Source organism: Castor canadensis, chromosome 11 (assembly GCF_047511655.1).
Source record: "Castor canadensis chromosome 11, mCasCan1.hap1v2, whole genome shotgun sequence".
Lineage (NCBI taxonomy): Eukaryota > Metazoa > Chordata > Mammalia > Rodentia > Castoridae > Castor > Castor canadensis.
This window is the reverse complement of record NC_133396.1, coordinates 45,662,346-45,678,628: the sequence shown is the minus strand read 5'-3', so window position 1 is coordinate 45,678,628 and position 16,283 is coordinate 45,662,346. Positions and strand designations below refer to the sequence as shown.

The window sequence follows — 16,283 nt, the reverse complement described above, 5'->3', positions numbered from 1 at the left end:
ACCTCCTCCCAAGTATCATCTCTCACAAGCCTACGAGTGACCTTATCAATAATGTCAAAGAAATCTCCTCCACCCCCATATTTCCTTTCCCCTTCAGACATAGGCTCCAGCTTTGGCCTGGACCTCTGTCCCTCCCCAACCCAGGATGCAACAAACTCCTGTGCCTAGGAAGGGGTGCCCAGGCAAGCTACGGGAAAGTGAAGATGCTTGCCATGTCAGGGGAGCAGTCCCCAGGCTTGTGGCTGAGCTAGGGGATGAGGGGCACGGAGGGGCTCCTCTGGCTTAGGCAGCTCCAGTCTCAAGGGGCAGGAACTGAGCAGTGGGCTCAGAAGGAGACCTCTGCAGCCAAGAAGGGCTGGATCCTGGGAATATGCTAATTAGCTAGCGGGTAGGTCCCAGTTGGGGATGGCACATCTGGAGCCTAGAGCAGAGGGCTGGAAATAGACTAGGATAAACACACAGGAGTCCCTCGGGAGCAGGGAGCCAAAGCAGACTCAAAAAAAAAAAAAAAAAAAACCAAACCAGGGGCCTCCCATTTAAGCTGTTACCCTGGCCTGGCTGGGCTGGAGGTAGTGCAGAAAAGAAGTGGTCAGTAGAGCAGTCCTGTGGTCTGGAAAGAAACGGAAGACTCCTAAGAGTAGAAGAGAAGAGTTGGACCAAGCTGGTGGGATCTTTCAGTGACAAAGGACAGATCCCTGAGAGTAATAGGCTGACATCTAAGGCTTTCTCCATCCCACCTATAAGCATTTTCGTTCACCCAGCTGACCAGGCATGACCAAATTTGGATGGGAGTCCCTGAATTTGGAGCCTTTGCTCAACCACTAACCAGATGTGCGACTGTGGGCATGTCACTCACCCTTTCTGGTCTTGGTTTTCTCCTCCCTATGGAGGAGGCTTGGATTAGATTCCTGCTAGCCTCAAACCCTACAGATTCTCTTCTTTTCACCCTCCCTCCCACTTGCAGGGCTCCCCTGTCTCTTCCACTTAGGGCCAGCTGGGCTCCTGAACTTCAGCTCCCCTCCCACCCCCCCACCCCGCCCCCTGCACATTCCTGCCTCCCTGCCTTTGCCATGTGGGTCCCTCCCTGGGAATGCCCACCCCACTCCTCTGCTGATCCAGTGCCTGCCCACCTCATTAGACATAACACAGAGCCTTAAGAGGGCAATTATTGTGTCAATCAGTATAAAAAATGGTTGATATAAAGTACTTTTGACAATGTATCAAAAGAGGAGTATCTAAAGACTACATGCAGCTAAAGATGGAATTTAAGATAATATCCCATGAAAACAGAAAAAAAACCAAAATGCAATGTGATTGAACCTCTATTAAAATTAAAAAATATATATCCAAGGGAGAGAAAAGGCACAGTATAGCGTAGCTGCTCCAGATGGGTGGGAGTGGGATGCTGTGGGATTGTTTCAAGTGTCTTTACTATGGTTGCAATTTTGTTTCTAAAACAAACACTGCATTTGGAATTAAAAGATCCAGTGCACTCCAATCCCTGTGGCCCCACTTCTTCCTTGAAGCTTCCTACCTCCAGCCCTCCATAGCCGTTCCCTCTCTGTGTGCCCAGAGGCACAGGACTCCCCCTACCTCCCCCAGGCCCCCTGACACCATTCCTCATGGAGCAGTGGAAGGCAGTAGAGTACCTTGCAAAGGGCCCTGGAGTCAGCAGCCCATTATGGGTCATGTCCTGGCTCTTCCTCTGGTCTTGGACAGATTGCTGAAGCCCTGGGTTCCTCAGCTTTCTCAGCCTACAGCTATGACAGCATTACTGCCCTCAGGCTACTGTGAGGATCCCTGAGGTCACAGATGGGAAGCATTCAGCATAGTGGTGTATGATGTATTAGGATGCTTGTCCTTCCAATCTGACAGCAGGATACTCAAGGCCAGGTGACACTGGGTTACTTCTGGGTCACACACCCTCCCCCTGCTCTTTCCCATGCAGTCTACTTCCTTCCAGGTACACCTGGCAGAAACATGCCCTGCCTAGAGGTGACAATGCTCCAGCAAAGGCAGCCATAGGTTCATTTTATGTCAGAAAGCAGAATACTGGGGCAGCTCCTTGTCCAGCCCACTAGCCATACCAGGGCCTTTCCCCCAGGTGGGGAGGCTTCTTGATGAAGGCCTGAGACATGGGAACATGGCACAGAGAAGAGAGCGTGGCCTTCCCTGCACACTCCAGCAGGGGTCCTTGGCCAAGGTTCTTAGCCTCAGTGCCTTTGTGCCCTCACCTGTGAGCTGGGGAGGACAGAATGGTCATGTGCCTTGCAGAACTATTACATGATCACATGAGACAGTATTTGGTTTTTTGTTTGTTTTTTGCAGTACTGGGATTTGAACTCAGGGCCTACACCTTGAGCCACTCCACCAGCCTTTTTTTGTGAAGGGATCTGTCGACATAGGGTCTTGTGAACTATTTGGATTACAGGTGTGAGCCACAGGCACCCAGCTACAAGACAGTATTTGGAAACAGGCTCCCAAGAACACAAATTCTGGACACATATGTTGGTGATTTGCACTGCCATTTATCTGTCATTAAATGCTGCCCCACCCCATCCTCCTGCTCCAGAGTCCCTGCCTCCACTGCCATATCTGGGTGACTCATCACAGAAGCAAATGCCTGGACTTCAGGCAATAAGACCCCTGACTGCTCTCTGGTTGGATGGAGGTGGAGTGAACCTAGAGAGAAGGGGGGCAACAGAGTGGCCTTCTTCCAACCTTTCCTTCTACTCACCAGAGCATCCCCAGGGTCCTGGGCCTACCAGGAAGCCATCTTTGGCTCCATCCTCAGAGCTGCTGAAGGGGACAGGCCTGAGCTCCAAGGCTGGTGTCAGTTCCTTTCCTTAGATACGTGGCAGGGAGGGAGGTGGGGACGAGCTATGAGAACAGGCTGTTCCATGGCTTCGTGGGGCCTGGCCATGTGGAAATGGCTTGGTGCAGACGCCATCCAGCTTGGCCATCCTTGGTGGCTCTGAGGGCAGCCACGGGGCAAGACTTTATGAGCCATGGCACAACCCTGATCCATAGGAGGCCGGTTGAAATAGCTCTGTGGCTGGGGGCCAAGGGCTGTGCTCAGGGACCTGAGTGCTGAGGGACTTCAAAGGCCTCCAGAGGCCTCCAGCTCTAAACTGCCCGCTCACTGGCCCAGGTCAGCTGGCAGCAGGAAGGTTTGTGTTTCTTTTAATATCAACTCTCAGGCATTTAACATTCCTCGAAGCTTAAACACAGAAACATTTTCCTTAGCAGACTGTGCTTTCTGCTCTGCCAAACATAACCTGGCTGCCTCCTTTCCCCCTCCGCCTCCATCTGCTCCTGTCTCCAAGATGTGATGATTTATGGCGTGTTTCCCCTGTGGGCCTGTGCTGCTGAGTGAGGGGAGGGAAGTGACACCTGAAGTCCAGGTGGAAGAATGCAGCCTTCTGGTCCTGGAATCTGAGTTCTGGGGGGAGTCATGGGCCATGGTGTCCACTGAACTGGCTTCCCTGGACATCCTTTTTCATTCTTCCATTCTACACCCACCAGTGGCCCAGGGAGTGTGGCTGCTGCTCATGTCTCTTGGCTGGGCAGGTGTCCTCAGCCTAGAACCTTGTCCCTGCCTGTCCCTCTGGGCCAGCCCAGAGACATGGAGAAAGGGCTTTCACCATTTATCCCTGCAGAGAGCAGGTTCCGGAGAGTGGATTTAGAGAGTTTTCTCTTGTCACCCCCATTTCCTAAATAACGAAGGACTGGTATATGGTTGCCTAGCAGCACTGTCTCCCTGGCGACAGTGCCAAGGAGCAGCGTACAGGTCCCACAGCCTCAGGAAGGGATATGCTCAGGAATATGGGTGACACAAGGCAGATGGATGGGCCTCTACCAAATTGTGCCACTCCTCTGTTCAGACACTGCAGCCGGGGGTTGGGGGGAGACCCACATGGGTCTGATTGCCACCAAAGACACCCAGTCAAGTCAGCTTCCACATGCATCACAAAGCAAACAGTTCCGGCAAAAACATATCATCCAGCTATAGCTGGGACTGCCACAGCCTATGTCAGGGGCAATGGTCAAGAAGCTTGGCACATACAATGCTCACGCCCCAAACCAAGTATGTCCCTGTCATTGTTTCCCTTGATTTCATGGTCATAGACTACTCCTACTTGTATACTAAGCATGGGGCTACACAAGGTATCAGGCAGGAGTATGGATAGCTCCATGCTGCATGGTACTCCCTGCCTCAAAGCCTGGTTCTCTAAAGAGGTAAATAGATAGCAGCCATCTTCAAAACTGGCAGAATGTTCCAAAGATGCCAGCTAAAAACAAGACCGTTTTCTTTGCATACATTTACAGGACACCAAGAAACAAAGCTGAGACAGGCACTCTTAGCTTGACTGAGGATCTATCTCTACCGATATCCAGAGGACCCCCCTGAAACAGTGATTCCAACACAGGTGAGGCCAGTCCAGCAAACCTAGCAACAAGTCCGAGACCAGCACCCAGCAATCCAGCTGGAACCCAAGCCCTGTGATAGAACAGCAAATGCTAGGGACATATGTCTTCCTCCGATCGCTTGTCCATGGCAGACACTGCTCATCCAACACAGTGCTCTCCCTTCCTGCTCATGACATGGCTTCAGGATCCTTTTCAACACAGTGTTTCAGGAAAAATCCACCAAAAGATGAAAGTGAAGTGAAAACAAGGGTAGCTGATCTGCCTGAGCCAGGTGTAGAAGCCTGCGGAACCAGGCCCCTGTGGGCTGCTGGGGTTACAGTAAGAAGCCATCTCCAGTGTGGATGAACCATCACTTTGGGGAACTTTTCTCAAACCAGCTTGGAACTAACGTCATAAAAGGTCAAACACCTTGACCAAGATGACACATGAGAAAGACACTTCTCAACCGTATCACACTGTCTAGCAGCTCCCCATGCCTTGCCCTGGTGCCCTGGATCCTCACCTGGATCTGCCCTTTGCCCATGATCTTATCCACGATCTCATTGTTGTCCTTGTTGACCTTGGTCTTGTCATAGCACTTCTCATAACACAGGATTCTCAGGGATTGAGAGCCTTCCAGCTCAATCTCAAATTCCTGGTGAGAGAGGGGACAAAAGGGTCTTGAATCTCTGAAGCCAGGACATGTGATTTCCTGGCAGGTGTGGGTCTCAGCTTTGCAGGGGTGGGGAGAGCAGGGCCTGTGAGGAGAAGTACAGTTTGGAGCCTGAGCTGAAACCTCACACCTATTGATACAAACACTAGTCTGAATCCAGATGAACAAGGAGTGGAAGGAGAGGGTTAGGGGGACAGGGATGGTTCAATTGGCAGGCTTGGCCACCCTCAGCAGATAGATCATGAGCACAGGGAATGGGATGGGCATGCTTGGTGACAATTAGGGGTCCTTGTGGGGACACCAGCCTCCTCCACTCACCTCATCCCATTTGGGCTCTGTTGTGTCCCGAAATACCCTGGTTTTGGCTTTGCTGACAAAATAGCCAAAGGAATCCACCTCCAGAGTACAGTACAAGTCTGTAGGAGGAAGGACAGACAGACATACCAAGTGAGGTCCGACAGGCCCAGAGTCAGGGCCAGGGTAGGGGTAGTGGTGGTAAGGGCCTTCCCGACATTCCCCTCAGAAATGCTACAAAGGAAAGGGGTGGGCATTGGTGTCAGAAAGCATGAATTCTCACCCCTGACTACCCATGCAACCCTGACAGGTCCCTAGAGCCCTCTGAGCCTCAGTTTCCTCAGAAGTAAAGTGGGAATGATATCGATGACCTCAGGGACATGCCAGAGGACTGAGGCAGACAAAGAGCCTCCAAAGACTTTGAACACGCCAAGGTGCTGTCCACACATGGCTGTGTTCTCATTTTCTCTAGGTACACAGTAGGTGCTCTGTAAATTAACAGCATCATTCAGCTTTTCTGAGCTCCTAGCCATCGAAGGATAAAGAAGACCTGGTTCCTTCCTTCAAAGAACTCACAGTGAGAGAGACAAACTATAAGTGACAAAGCAGTGTGACAGGTGCTATAACCATGGTTCACCCAGAGTGTGGTGAGGACACAGAGGGGAAGGCCAATTTACCCACCCCAGCAGGGCAGGGAGACGTCCCAGCAGAGCTGATGGGATGGTTGTTTGTGGCCAGCAGCACGGCCTCAACAAGGTGCCTGCAGGGAAAGCAGGGAGGGCAGATCTCACCTGCTGTAGAGTAAGAGAAGGAAGTAGGAAGGAGTCAAGAGCCCTGGGTTTCTGATCCTGTGTCACCTCTATGTGACTCAGTTTTCTCAGGCAAATGGGTAGGAACTATAAGCTGTCTGAATGACACACATTCCCATGTTGCTAAAAAAAATGCTAAATGTATCACTATCAAACCTACAATACCATTAATCTATATATTTAGGAGAAGATGACAAGGAAGGGGAGGACAAGGAATGTGGGCAGGCATTGCACATACAGGGTCATATTTAAGCCACTCTCAGGTTAGTGTTCACAAGTGTGATTGCCTTTTATGGAAAAGGAAGCTGAGGCTCAGCGAGATTAAGAAACTTGCCCAAGGTCACATAGCTGGCACTTGGCAGATATGGGGCTGGAGCCCAGGTATTTGCAGCTCCAGGGTTTCAGATGTACAGAGGGAGGGCTTGGGGGCAGAGCATGATCTTGGAGACAAAGGGCAAAGGCAGGGGCACTCCCCCAGCCAGCAGGCCTGGTTCCTGGCCTCAGTCGGGGGTTAATGCCTCACGTCTTAGGCATGCTGGCAGGGACCCGGTCTGAGAAGATCAGAGTAGAGCAGGTGGGCACTGGGAGCACCACACATCAGACCCACAAGAACGTTTTGTGAAAAATGAACAATACCCTCCCCGCTTACTTGTTCTAGGGCTCGTAGGGGCACTTACTGGCTGATTGTTTAAACCCCTTAGCAGAGTGAACGATGACATGAAGGAAGCCATAGAGTCCCGGAGACTCATCATCTGCAAGTGAGAAAAGTCATGACCCAAACATTGTATCCACATATGAATAAAATAAAAATAAAAAAAAAAGAGAAAAGTCACCAGGGTAGGGGTGGTGAGGGGCTCACCCCCTCCCCTACTCCAGGCTGCAGGGGAGGCAGACAGTGAGACAAACCTGTGCCTTGGTCTGACAGCACCACCTGGTGGCCGGCTGAAAAAGTTTCCTCCACTGTGAGCTGCCCCAGGTAGGACTAGGGCGCTTCTCTGCTCTACTCAGCTAGGAGGCTAGCCCCTGCCTACTGTCCTGGGCCAGACATTTGGTCCCATTTCTGAGTCCATTCCACCCTCTGAATCCTGCCTGTCCCGTGGCTGACCACAGTTTCAGCTTTCAAAATGGAAATGAACTAATATAAATCACTCCACTAATGGAAAAGAAAAGACTCAGCTTGGCCCCATGCTTGGGACACATGGGTCCCTCGATGACCCTGATATGCCAAAGAAAGCTGGTCTTCAAAATCTCTTTCAAAAACCCTGGGAAGCCAGAATTCATCTGCTACTTTCCAACCTGAATTGTAGCTCTTCCTGATCAAAAACCTCCCAGAGGCTCCTGGGATTACAGCATGACTTCCAAACTCCCTTGTCTGGCATTCAAGGCTTTCCAAGATCTGTCCAAGAAACTTCTGGCCTGATTTCTCATATACTACTCTCATCCACCTACCACCTTTCTTCCCACTGCCCATGCTTTGGCTTCTGCTTCACCACTGGGCTTCCTTATGAACCTCCCAGTGCCTTGGGGCAGGTGCAGATTCTTCTCCCAAACCACAGGGGACAGGACCTGGCGGGGGCGGGAAACGGCACAGCTAGGGACTCTGTGTACCTGGCAACAGAACAGTTCCAGTCTGGTTGAGCAGAGATCAACCATTTGTAGACACATGTCCAGCTAGGCCCTTACAGAAGCCTCCAGCAGTGTCTGGGGCAGGGGGCGGGCTTGGATCTACTGGTCGGGCAACCTCAGCTTCTAGATCTTACCATCTTTATTGCTGGTGACAGGAATATTGTGTACAGTCCTAAGCTTGAAACAGGATCCTGTGAGCACCTGGAGCTCTACTGAGCTCAGGACAAATGCCTGGAGATCTGTAGAAGGAGCCAAGAGAGGAAGGAGCATCAGCACCGGTCCACTAGAACTTGCTGCTTTTCCTTGGTAGGTGCTATAGGAAAACAACTTAGTTCTAGGGTCAGAGTTGTTGGTCCTTGGGAGAAAGGGAAAGACTCACAGACATTCACACAGGCCCAGTTGTATGTGCTTTCGGAAGGGCAAGAGAAGAATCTAAATGAAGGCTCAGTGTTTGTATGAAAGCAAAAGTGAGAGAGGGAGGATGACACCCAGCCCTGAGCTCTGAGTCCAGTCCTACCACTAATACATCTATGCTTTAAGCAAATCACTTAAATTCTTTGAAAGCTCAGTAAAGGGCCATCTTCCCTGGCATCTTATAGGGTGGCAGTGAGGACCAAGGAGAAGAAGAGATGCTGGCCATGAAAAGGCTTAAAAATGCCACAGGACCATCCCTGCGAGGACAGACTCAGGCAGTGCAAGACTTTACCCTTCTTCTGTAGTTTCTGAATCGCTTCTCTCCACTCTGACCTCTCATAGTCTGAGGACAGTAGAAACAGGTAGCTCTAAAGAAAGGAGATGAGAATTCAGTGGTGTGATCACAGTCAGCCAAGCATAGTTCCAGACCTTGGAGTCCCTATCAAAGTTCCTTCTTACCCTGAGCTTGGAGAAGGAAGCAGCTGGGAGTATGGGGGTAGGGGCAGGGGCTCCTTTCTGGGCATGCCAGTGCCTGTGATGACCAGCAGGGGGCACTGGTTTCCCACTATCAGGGAGAGTCCAGAGCTGAAATCATGGCAGCTTTCTGAGAAATGGGGCCAAGTCCTGATTCCCATAGGTCAGGGCCAGGAGCCATGGACAGTGGGCAGCTTTGAACTAAGGAAGGAGCTATCTCTGTCCCACCCCCATCCTTTCTGACCTTTCCATTCCGGTTGTGGATCCGAAAGGGGATTGTGGGGGAATTGAGCAGCAGCAAGAACTCGTTCTCGAACATCTTCTTTTTGAGACGCTCAATGGCTCGGCTCTGCCCTTTGTTGGCTTTCTGCAGGGGACGAGGTATAGATGGTTTCCCTCACACTCAGACTCCACTTCTCACAGCACCCCTGTATATTAATCATGCTTTTGCACATTCTGATTCTGTATTATATGATGTTTGACATCTCTGGGGCCTAGCTAGGTGAGGAGAAACACTCCTCCCAGAGCCAGCCAATTCCTGACTGACTCTCCTGTGCACAACTTTCTTATGCCATCCAACTAATCCAAGTCCTCAATGCCCCTTTACACAACCTTCACCCACCAAGCCAAGATTTCCTCTGCCCCAAATCATCCGGGGCCATTATCTGAACTAGTCAATCCTAAGTTGCTTCTCAGCAACACATGGTCTGAGCTTTCCTGTCATTCCTTCTGCCTTCTGACCAACCCCTCTGCTTCTTCCCCTGTGGCCCTGGGCGGTATGGCAAGGTCTCTTCTCTCATAGAACTTAAGTAACGAAAACCTTTTGGTGCACTGTTCCTCAGTTGCCTGTTTAAATTAAATCCTGGGTTCAACAGAGACATACTGCTTGTTAAAAAAAAACCTCAGACACCTTTCAGCATGAAGCCCCAGCTGCTGGCCTAGCCACAGGGCCTCATGCTTGAGTTCCAGCCTCTGAGCCCAGCCTGGTGTTCCACACACCCCACCCTGCATCTCAGGCTCCGCCTCACTGTCCACAAGCCATTCCCCCTGCCAGTGCAGCTTTCTCCTCTAGTTTTCCAGCTTTCCGTCTATTTAATTAAGGGTCCCTCCCTCTTATTAACTGCTATTGTACTTTAGGACTCAGTGCCAGTGCAGTCCTCAAGCTCTCCAATTAGAACTAATCTTATCTCATTTTTAAACCCTCTAGTCTGGCAGAATTATAACGACTGCTCACAGTGCTGTGCCAGTGTGGGAGACAGTGGCTCTTTTACACTGTAACCACACACAACTTTTCTGAGGCAAATCTGCCAATTGAAAGCACATGTCATCTGCCCAGCCACATCACTTGTATGTAGGGAATCCCCCACAGAGACACGGGGCAGTGATGTGTACTGCAGAGCCGCCTCCTACGGGAAAAGAACAGGAAACATCTGAGTTCCCAGACGCACTGCTGCACAGTCCAGCCACACAACATGCTTCTGTTGCTAGAAAGGTCTGCTCTAAGATGCAGGCATGCGAAGAGCCTAAAAAGTTGCAAAATAGCACACGTGGTCTTATCTCATTAAAAAAATTAGATGTGTGTATGTACGCATGTACACCCTCCAGTATCAGCATAGAAAAGTCTAAAAGAAAAGACCTCAAGCTGTTTACAACAGGAGGTGAGTAACACCAATTTTGCTCTATATACTTTGGTTTTGTGAGCATTTCTTATTGTAGGAATCCAGTATTATGTTAATGACTAAAATTTTTAAAAGAAATTATTATTATTAAAATAATAAACCTTAGGAGGGTGTGGTGGTCCATGCCTGAAATCACAGCACTCAGGAGGCTGAGGCAGGAGAATTGGGAGTTTGAGGCCACCCTGAGCTACACAGTGAGACTCTATCTCAAAAACAACAATCAAGAATAAATCTCTGCTTCTTCTGTGACTTAGGGACTACACCTCTGCTTTTCCAGTGACTCTTGTCACACGAGTCATGTCCTGGGATTGATGCTGCACTTGCCTGCCTTCTTCTCCACTGGACAAGGAGCTCTGTGAGGTGTCTGGCTAACCCCCTGCAGCCAGTGGGGTTCAGTATGTGTTGACCTGACTGAGCAGAAGGCCACATTTGCACACCTGGGTCAGGAAGGAAGGCACAAGGCCTCCCAGCTCCCAGGCCCAGGTGAGAAGCATGCATGCAGGATGCTCACAGAGTGGGGAAGGTGGACAGGGCCAGACAGGCAAACAGGCTTGGCAAAAACAGGCTGGGCCCAGCCCTTCAGGAGGAGGGCACCTGTGCAGGTCCAGGAGCTCTCTCTGGGCAGATGCACCCCGAAGCAGACCTTCAGTCCTAGGACATCCTCCTGCCCCAAACACCCCTCTAACTGTGGTCTTTTCCCTGACTTAAAGACAGAGGTTTGAGTTGAAAGCATCTTCAGAGGCCATTTGGTCTTGTATCCCTCTGTAGTTGTGTATTAAGGGTCTATTCACTATGTGCTAAGTGTTGGAGGCACAGGACTGGAGGAAACAGACCACTTACTAGAATTCCAACTCTAGCAGGGAAGGGAGAAAGTTGTATCATTAGAGCAAAGCCAGCAGCAAACACAAGGAACCAGGAGTGGGTACCCAACCCAATCTATGGTAGAGGTGGATATCAGAGAAGGTTTCCCTGAGAGGAGAGAAGAGGTCTAAGCCAAGCCTGGATATGTGAGGAAGACAGAACACCTCAACTACACCCGGGGAAGGTTACCCCAATGATGCTTTCCTCTAGCCACTGACTTCAAATATGTGATTTTTTTTTTTTTTTTTTTTTTTTTTTTTGGTGGGACTGGAGTTTGAACTCAGGATTTTGCACTTGCAAAGCAGGTCTCTTCCACTTGAGTCATAACTCTGGTTTATTTGCTCTGGTTATTCTGGAGATGGGGTCTTATGAACTATTTGCCCAGGCTGGCCTTGAAACATGGCTTCCTATCTCAGCCTCCCAAGTAGACAGAATTACAGGCATGAACTACTGGCACCCCAGCAGCCCCCCCCCACCCTTTTTCTAATTTAAGGTTTCCTTGTGCTTTAACATAGACCAAATATTTGTAAATTTCCGGAAGTGATAGGAATCTGGCTCTCTTCTATGCGTTTTTAGGCTGGCAGGTGAATGGTGGGACTCAGGTATATTCTCTCCCTGTTTATCTGCCCACTTGGTCTGTCAGTTGCTGGTAAGGCCTCCTGGGCCTTTTCTTTTGCATATGTCCTGCTTCTCCTTAAAAAGGCCCTCTTGTTCTTCCTCTCTTGCTTCCCTTTCTACAGTGTTCAATATATACTGTTCTCCAGGAAATGTTCCAAAATTCAACCTACTAAATTCTGAGCACTCCCTCCTTGGCCCTCCCACCACTTGCTCAGAGCTAATCTGTCTTACTCGGGGCTTTCCCTAAGTACCTAAATACTCAAGGGTTCCCACTCTTTTGTCCTGCCTCCTCTACCAGACCCTCAAAACTTATAGCTCCCCTGCCTCCACCTCCCCCCAGCATAGCTGGTTCAAAGAGACCCAGTCAAAACAGCCCCAGCCAGGCTTAGGTGCCAGACTCTGCTCACCTCCTTCTGGATTTCACTCTTGAGAGCAGAGATCTTCATTTTCATGTCCTCCAGCTCGTGGTCTGGGAAGAGGTGCACCTGGGGGCTGGCCTCCGACTCCTCAGGGGATGGAAACACTAAGTCGGCCAGGGGGATGTACCACTTACAGTCATATTGCTGGTGCTTTCTGCAAACAAGCCAAGGGAGACATGAGCCAGGAGGAAGTGAGCTCTTCAACCCAGAACTGCTGGGCCCAGACCAGAAACAACCTGAAAGGAATTTACTGAGAACTCATCAGAGGCAAGAGTGATCCTTGCCCTTGATCAGGAAACACAAACATGGAGTAATGAAAGTCAGGGTTTGGGTCAGCCAGCAGCAAGTGCTCTGTTCTTCAGCTTGCCAGTCCTGTTTTATGTTGGGTTTTTTCAAGATAGGGTCTCGCAAACTATTTCCCTGGGCTGGGCTCAAATCATGATCCTTCTGATCTCTGCCTCCTGAGTAGCTAGGATTACAGGCAAGAGCCACCAACGCCCAGCAGGACTGCTGTTTTTAAATATCCCAAACCGCTTGTGTATCAAGAAGAGCAGAGCCTTCTTGGTTGGGCTCACACACCCTTTTCTTCCTTCTAGCCTGTCTATACCAAGGCTCACATGCATTATCCTTTAGGGGTAGAGGTGAGATAGAGATGTTATTCTGAGCCAAATAATCAGGGTCACACAGGATAGTGGGGTGAGGATTACAAAGCTCCATCCAAGCCATGGGAAAGGGTGCTGTGGTTGATTAGTTATGTCTGCCATGGGCAAAGGATGGCAGGCAGAGGCCTTCTAGGAATATCACTGACATCTCTGCTTTAGAACTATCTGGAATGTGGTCTAGTTTTAGGGAGTAATGTCCGTTGTTGAACCTCACGATCGTCTTCACTTCTTTGACTTCCTCTAGGACTCGGATCTGTTCTCTCTTTCTGATTCCCTAGTGGATCTGATCCCCCTGTACTGTAAGGAAGTGTACTTTGCACATAGCAGGTGATAAGGAAATACAAGTGGAAGAACATGTGAACACTGGATGATCTTTTTGCTCACGGCATAGAGCAGACCCACACTATGCAGACAGAGTTGGAAAGGGGTGCTCAAGTTAGATTAGGGTTCAAATTCCATCTTCTCCACATCTAGCTGTGTGACAATTTATTTACCTTCTCTAAGACTCTTCTCTCATCTGGGAAATGGGGACCATGATAATAACGGATAGAAACTGTGGAGCTGTGGGAAAGACTGGAAATGATGTATTTCAAGCATTTGTCATGGCACCTGGCACGGCATCCACCCTCAATAAATGGCAGATTTAATGAATATTCACAGAATTGCAGTTAGCAAAAATTTAGAGATGTCTAATAAAAGGAGAATGCTTAAGTAAATTATGGCATATCCACTTGTAACATCATGCAGGAAAGTAAAATGATGATTATGAAGATTAGGCAGCAAAAGGGAAAAATGCTTATGACATGAAATAGAGCAGAGCCCAAAATTGAGCATTCACTCTGATTACAAATGAATTTAAAAAAAAAAAAACAAGAAGGAAATATAGCCACAGGAGACTAATCCTTCTGTTCAAATGGGTGATGTCCTTTTTTTCTTTTTTTTTTTTTTGTTCTGTGATGTCCTCATATTATCTTTATAATTAAAAGCATGATTTATTTTTAGGAAAAGGATGTGTAATAAAATAAAATTAATTAATATATTTCCAAAAGGAAAATATTACAGATTGCCCCAGTCTGGGTGAGGGCTCCACAGGAACAGAGTCTGACTATCTCCCACCCTGACCCTGGGCTCATTCCCACATACTTACCCTGCAGAGGTCTTCTTCAGCTTGGCACACAGAAGGACATCTGTGAAGAGGAAGACATGTCGCAGCTTCCGGGAGCTCTCCGACATTTCCACCAGGAAACCATCCTTCACCAGCTGCCGCGTCTGAGGGAGATGGCACAGCCCCCAGACTGATCAGAGGGGACTGCAGGCCAAGGCCCAGCCTCCACCAGGGACATCACCCAGCTGGGGAGGGCTGGAGGGAGGGCTGCTGCCTGCTGGTTAACAGCATTGGCTTTGGAGTCATGGGTCTGAATCCAGACTCTGCCACTCCTCAGCTGTGATCCCAGGCACAGTCCCTGACCTTGGTAATCTCGGATTTATCATCTGTATTAAAGGAGAAAGTTGTCCGCCCCAAGAGGAAGGATTACTCAAGATGGGGCATGTAAAATAGCACAGTGCCAGGCAGGCTCCAGGGGTTCATGCCTGTAATCCTAGCCATTTGGAGGGCTAAGGCCAGGAGGATAGCAGTTTAAGACCAGCCCAGGCAAATAGTTCATGGGATCTCATCTACAAATAACCAGAGCAAAATGGACTCAAGTGGTAGAGCACCTACTTTGCAAGTACAACACTGTGAGTTCAATCCCAAGACCCACCAAAAAACAAACAAAAAAACCCAGCATAGTGCCTGGTGCATAATATGTGATCACAAATGGTAGCTTTACATTTGGCTTGGCTCTCAACAGCTCCCCCACTGGATGACCCTAGTTCAGAATGACCTGGTTTCTGCACTCTGAGCCAATGACCTGGTTTCTGCACCATCCCTTGTCTTCACAGCCCCTTCCAATCAATCCTAAGAAGTTAATCTAGGGCTGGGGACATGGCTCAAACAGTAGAGTGCTTGCCTAGCATGAAGAAAGCCCTGGGCTCAATCCTCAGTATCACCAAAAAAGAAGTTAATGTAGTTTCAGCTCAGCCTTGACCTACAGACGCACTCAGGCCTGTTTATGCCACTTCTCAATAGATTCTTTAACTACTCCCAGCAGATGAGACCCTGGCCTTTCCCCAGTGGACTGCTGTAGCAGTCCTCTAAACTGAGCTTTGGACAGTCTGGCTTCCTCCCTGCCACCTTCAGAGCCAGCATGCTTCTCTGGAGCTGTCACTCTCTATCCCAGCCTCTCCTGTGTGCACTACAAACACTGCAGTGTGTGGGTGAGCATGTTGAAAGGACACAATTAAGACAACCTGAAACTGATGGTGTTCTGAGCCCTCTGGAGATTTTTCAGATGTCTCCGGAGGTGACACTCAGGGTGCTGCAAACCAGGGCTGGGAACTGCACTCAGAGACAGCTCCAAGCCGCATTTGTCACGCTCCAGACCCTGTCCCTCATTACTTCCCTTTCCAGGAGTCACTGGAGGCTTGTAAATGTAACAAAGGAGCAAAAACCCAGCCAGCCTTCACTCCCAAATGCCACTTAATTACCTCCGTTGGACAGGAAGCACTGTATCTAGGCCAGGCTGCTGACCCATGAGGGTCACTGACCCTCAGATTCTCCACATTGCTTCCCCTCACTGGGCTACCCCCCACCCTTTCCAGCAAGGGCCCCCAGGGGAGCTACTGTGCCACATTCTAAGTGTCTGTGAGGACATTTCAGCAGTCTGGGCCTTCACCATCTTAGTCCCAGTGGTTTTGGTGTTGGGCTCACTCCCTAGATCTGGCCCACCTGCTGTGCAGGTCATAAAGCTGCTCAGAGTCCCTGCTCCCTCCCCCTCCCTGGGGTCTCCTAAGACCACCATGCTAACCAGAGGGGAATGTTTGCATCCAAGAATGAGGTACCCAGAAGTTCAGCTTCCCTCACATGGGGGACGACACAGGGGGTTTGCAGCCAGAGGGCATCAGATACAGAATTCAATTCTGGCATTTCTGGCTGAGGTCCTTATGCCAGACCTGGACGACACAGGGGGTTTGCAGCCAGAGGGTGTCCGATACAGAATCCAATTCTGGCACTTCTGGCTGAGGCCCTTATGCCAGACCTGGAGAGACACTCAGTTTCCTCTTGTGCTTCACTGGGTTATTGTGAGGATTAATGAGACACTAGGCTTAAAGCTCTTAGCCCATAGCCTGAAATGCCACAGGTAATGAGGGTGACTGAAGTCTGCAGACCTCCCCTTGGCTGGGAATAAAGGATGCAGGGCACAAAGGCACAGAGTACTCGGCAGCAACATCTGTGCCTGAAGGAC

The 16,283-nt window shown here is 49.7% G+C and overlaps 1 protein-coding gene across 5 annotated transcripts in view; it reads right to left on the bottom strand.

Moving 5' to 3' along the window:
• Positions 1-16,283, bottom strand: part of Abr (ABR activator of RhoGEF and GTPase) — a 181,070-nt gene that overhangs the window by 31,771 nt on the left and 133,016 nt on the right. For all 5 annotated transcript variants that reach the window (XM_020157938.2, XM_074046548.1, XM_074046547.1 and 2 more), the window contains 8 exons: positions 14,087-14,208; positions 12,266-12,431; positions 8,945-9,067; positions 8,519-8,594; positions 7,947-8,051; positions 6,864-6,938; positions 5,402-5,499; positions 4,934-5,065 (listed from right to left, as the gene is read on the bottom strand). In XM_020157938.2, the coding sequence (XP_020013527.1) occupies positions 4,934-5,065; positions 5,402-5,499; positions 6,864-6,938; positions 7,947-8,051; positions 8,519-8,594; positions 8,945-9,067; positions 12,266-12,431; positions 14,087-14,208 (897 nt within the window). The remainder of the gene's footprint in view (positions 1-4,933; positions 5,066-5,401; positions 5,500-6,863; positions 6,939-7,946; positions 8,052-8,518; positions 8,595-8,944; positions 9,068-12,265; positions 12,432-14,086; positions 14,209-16,283) is intronic.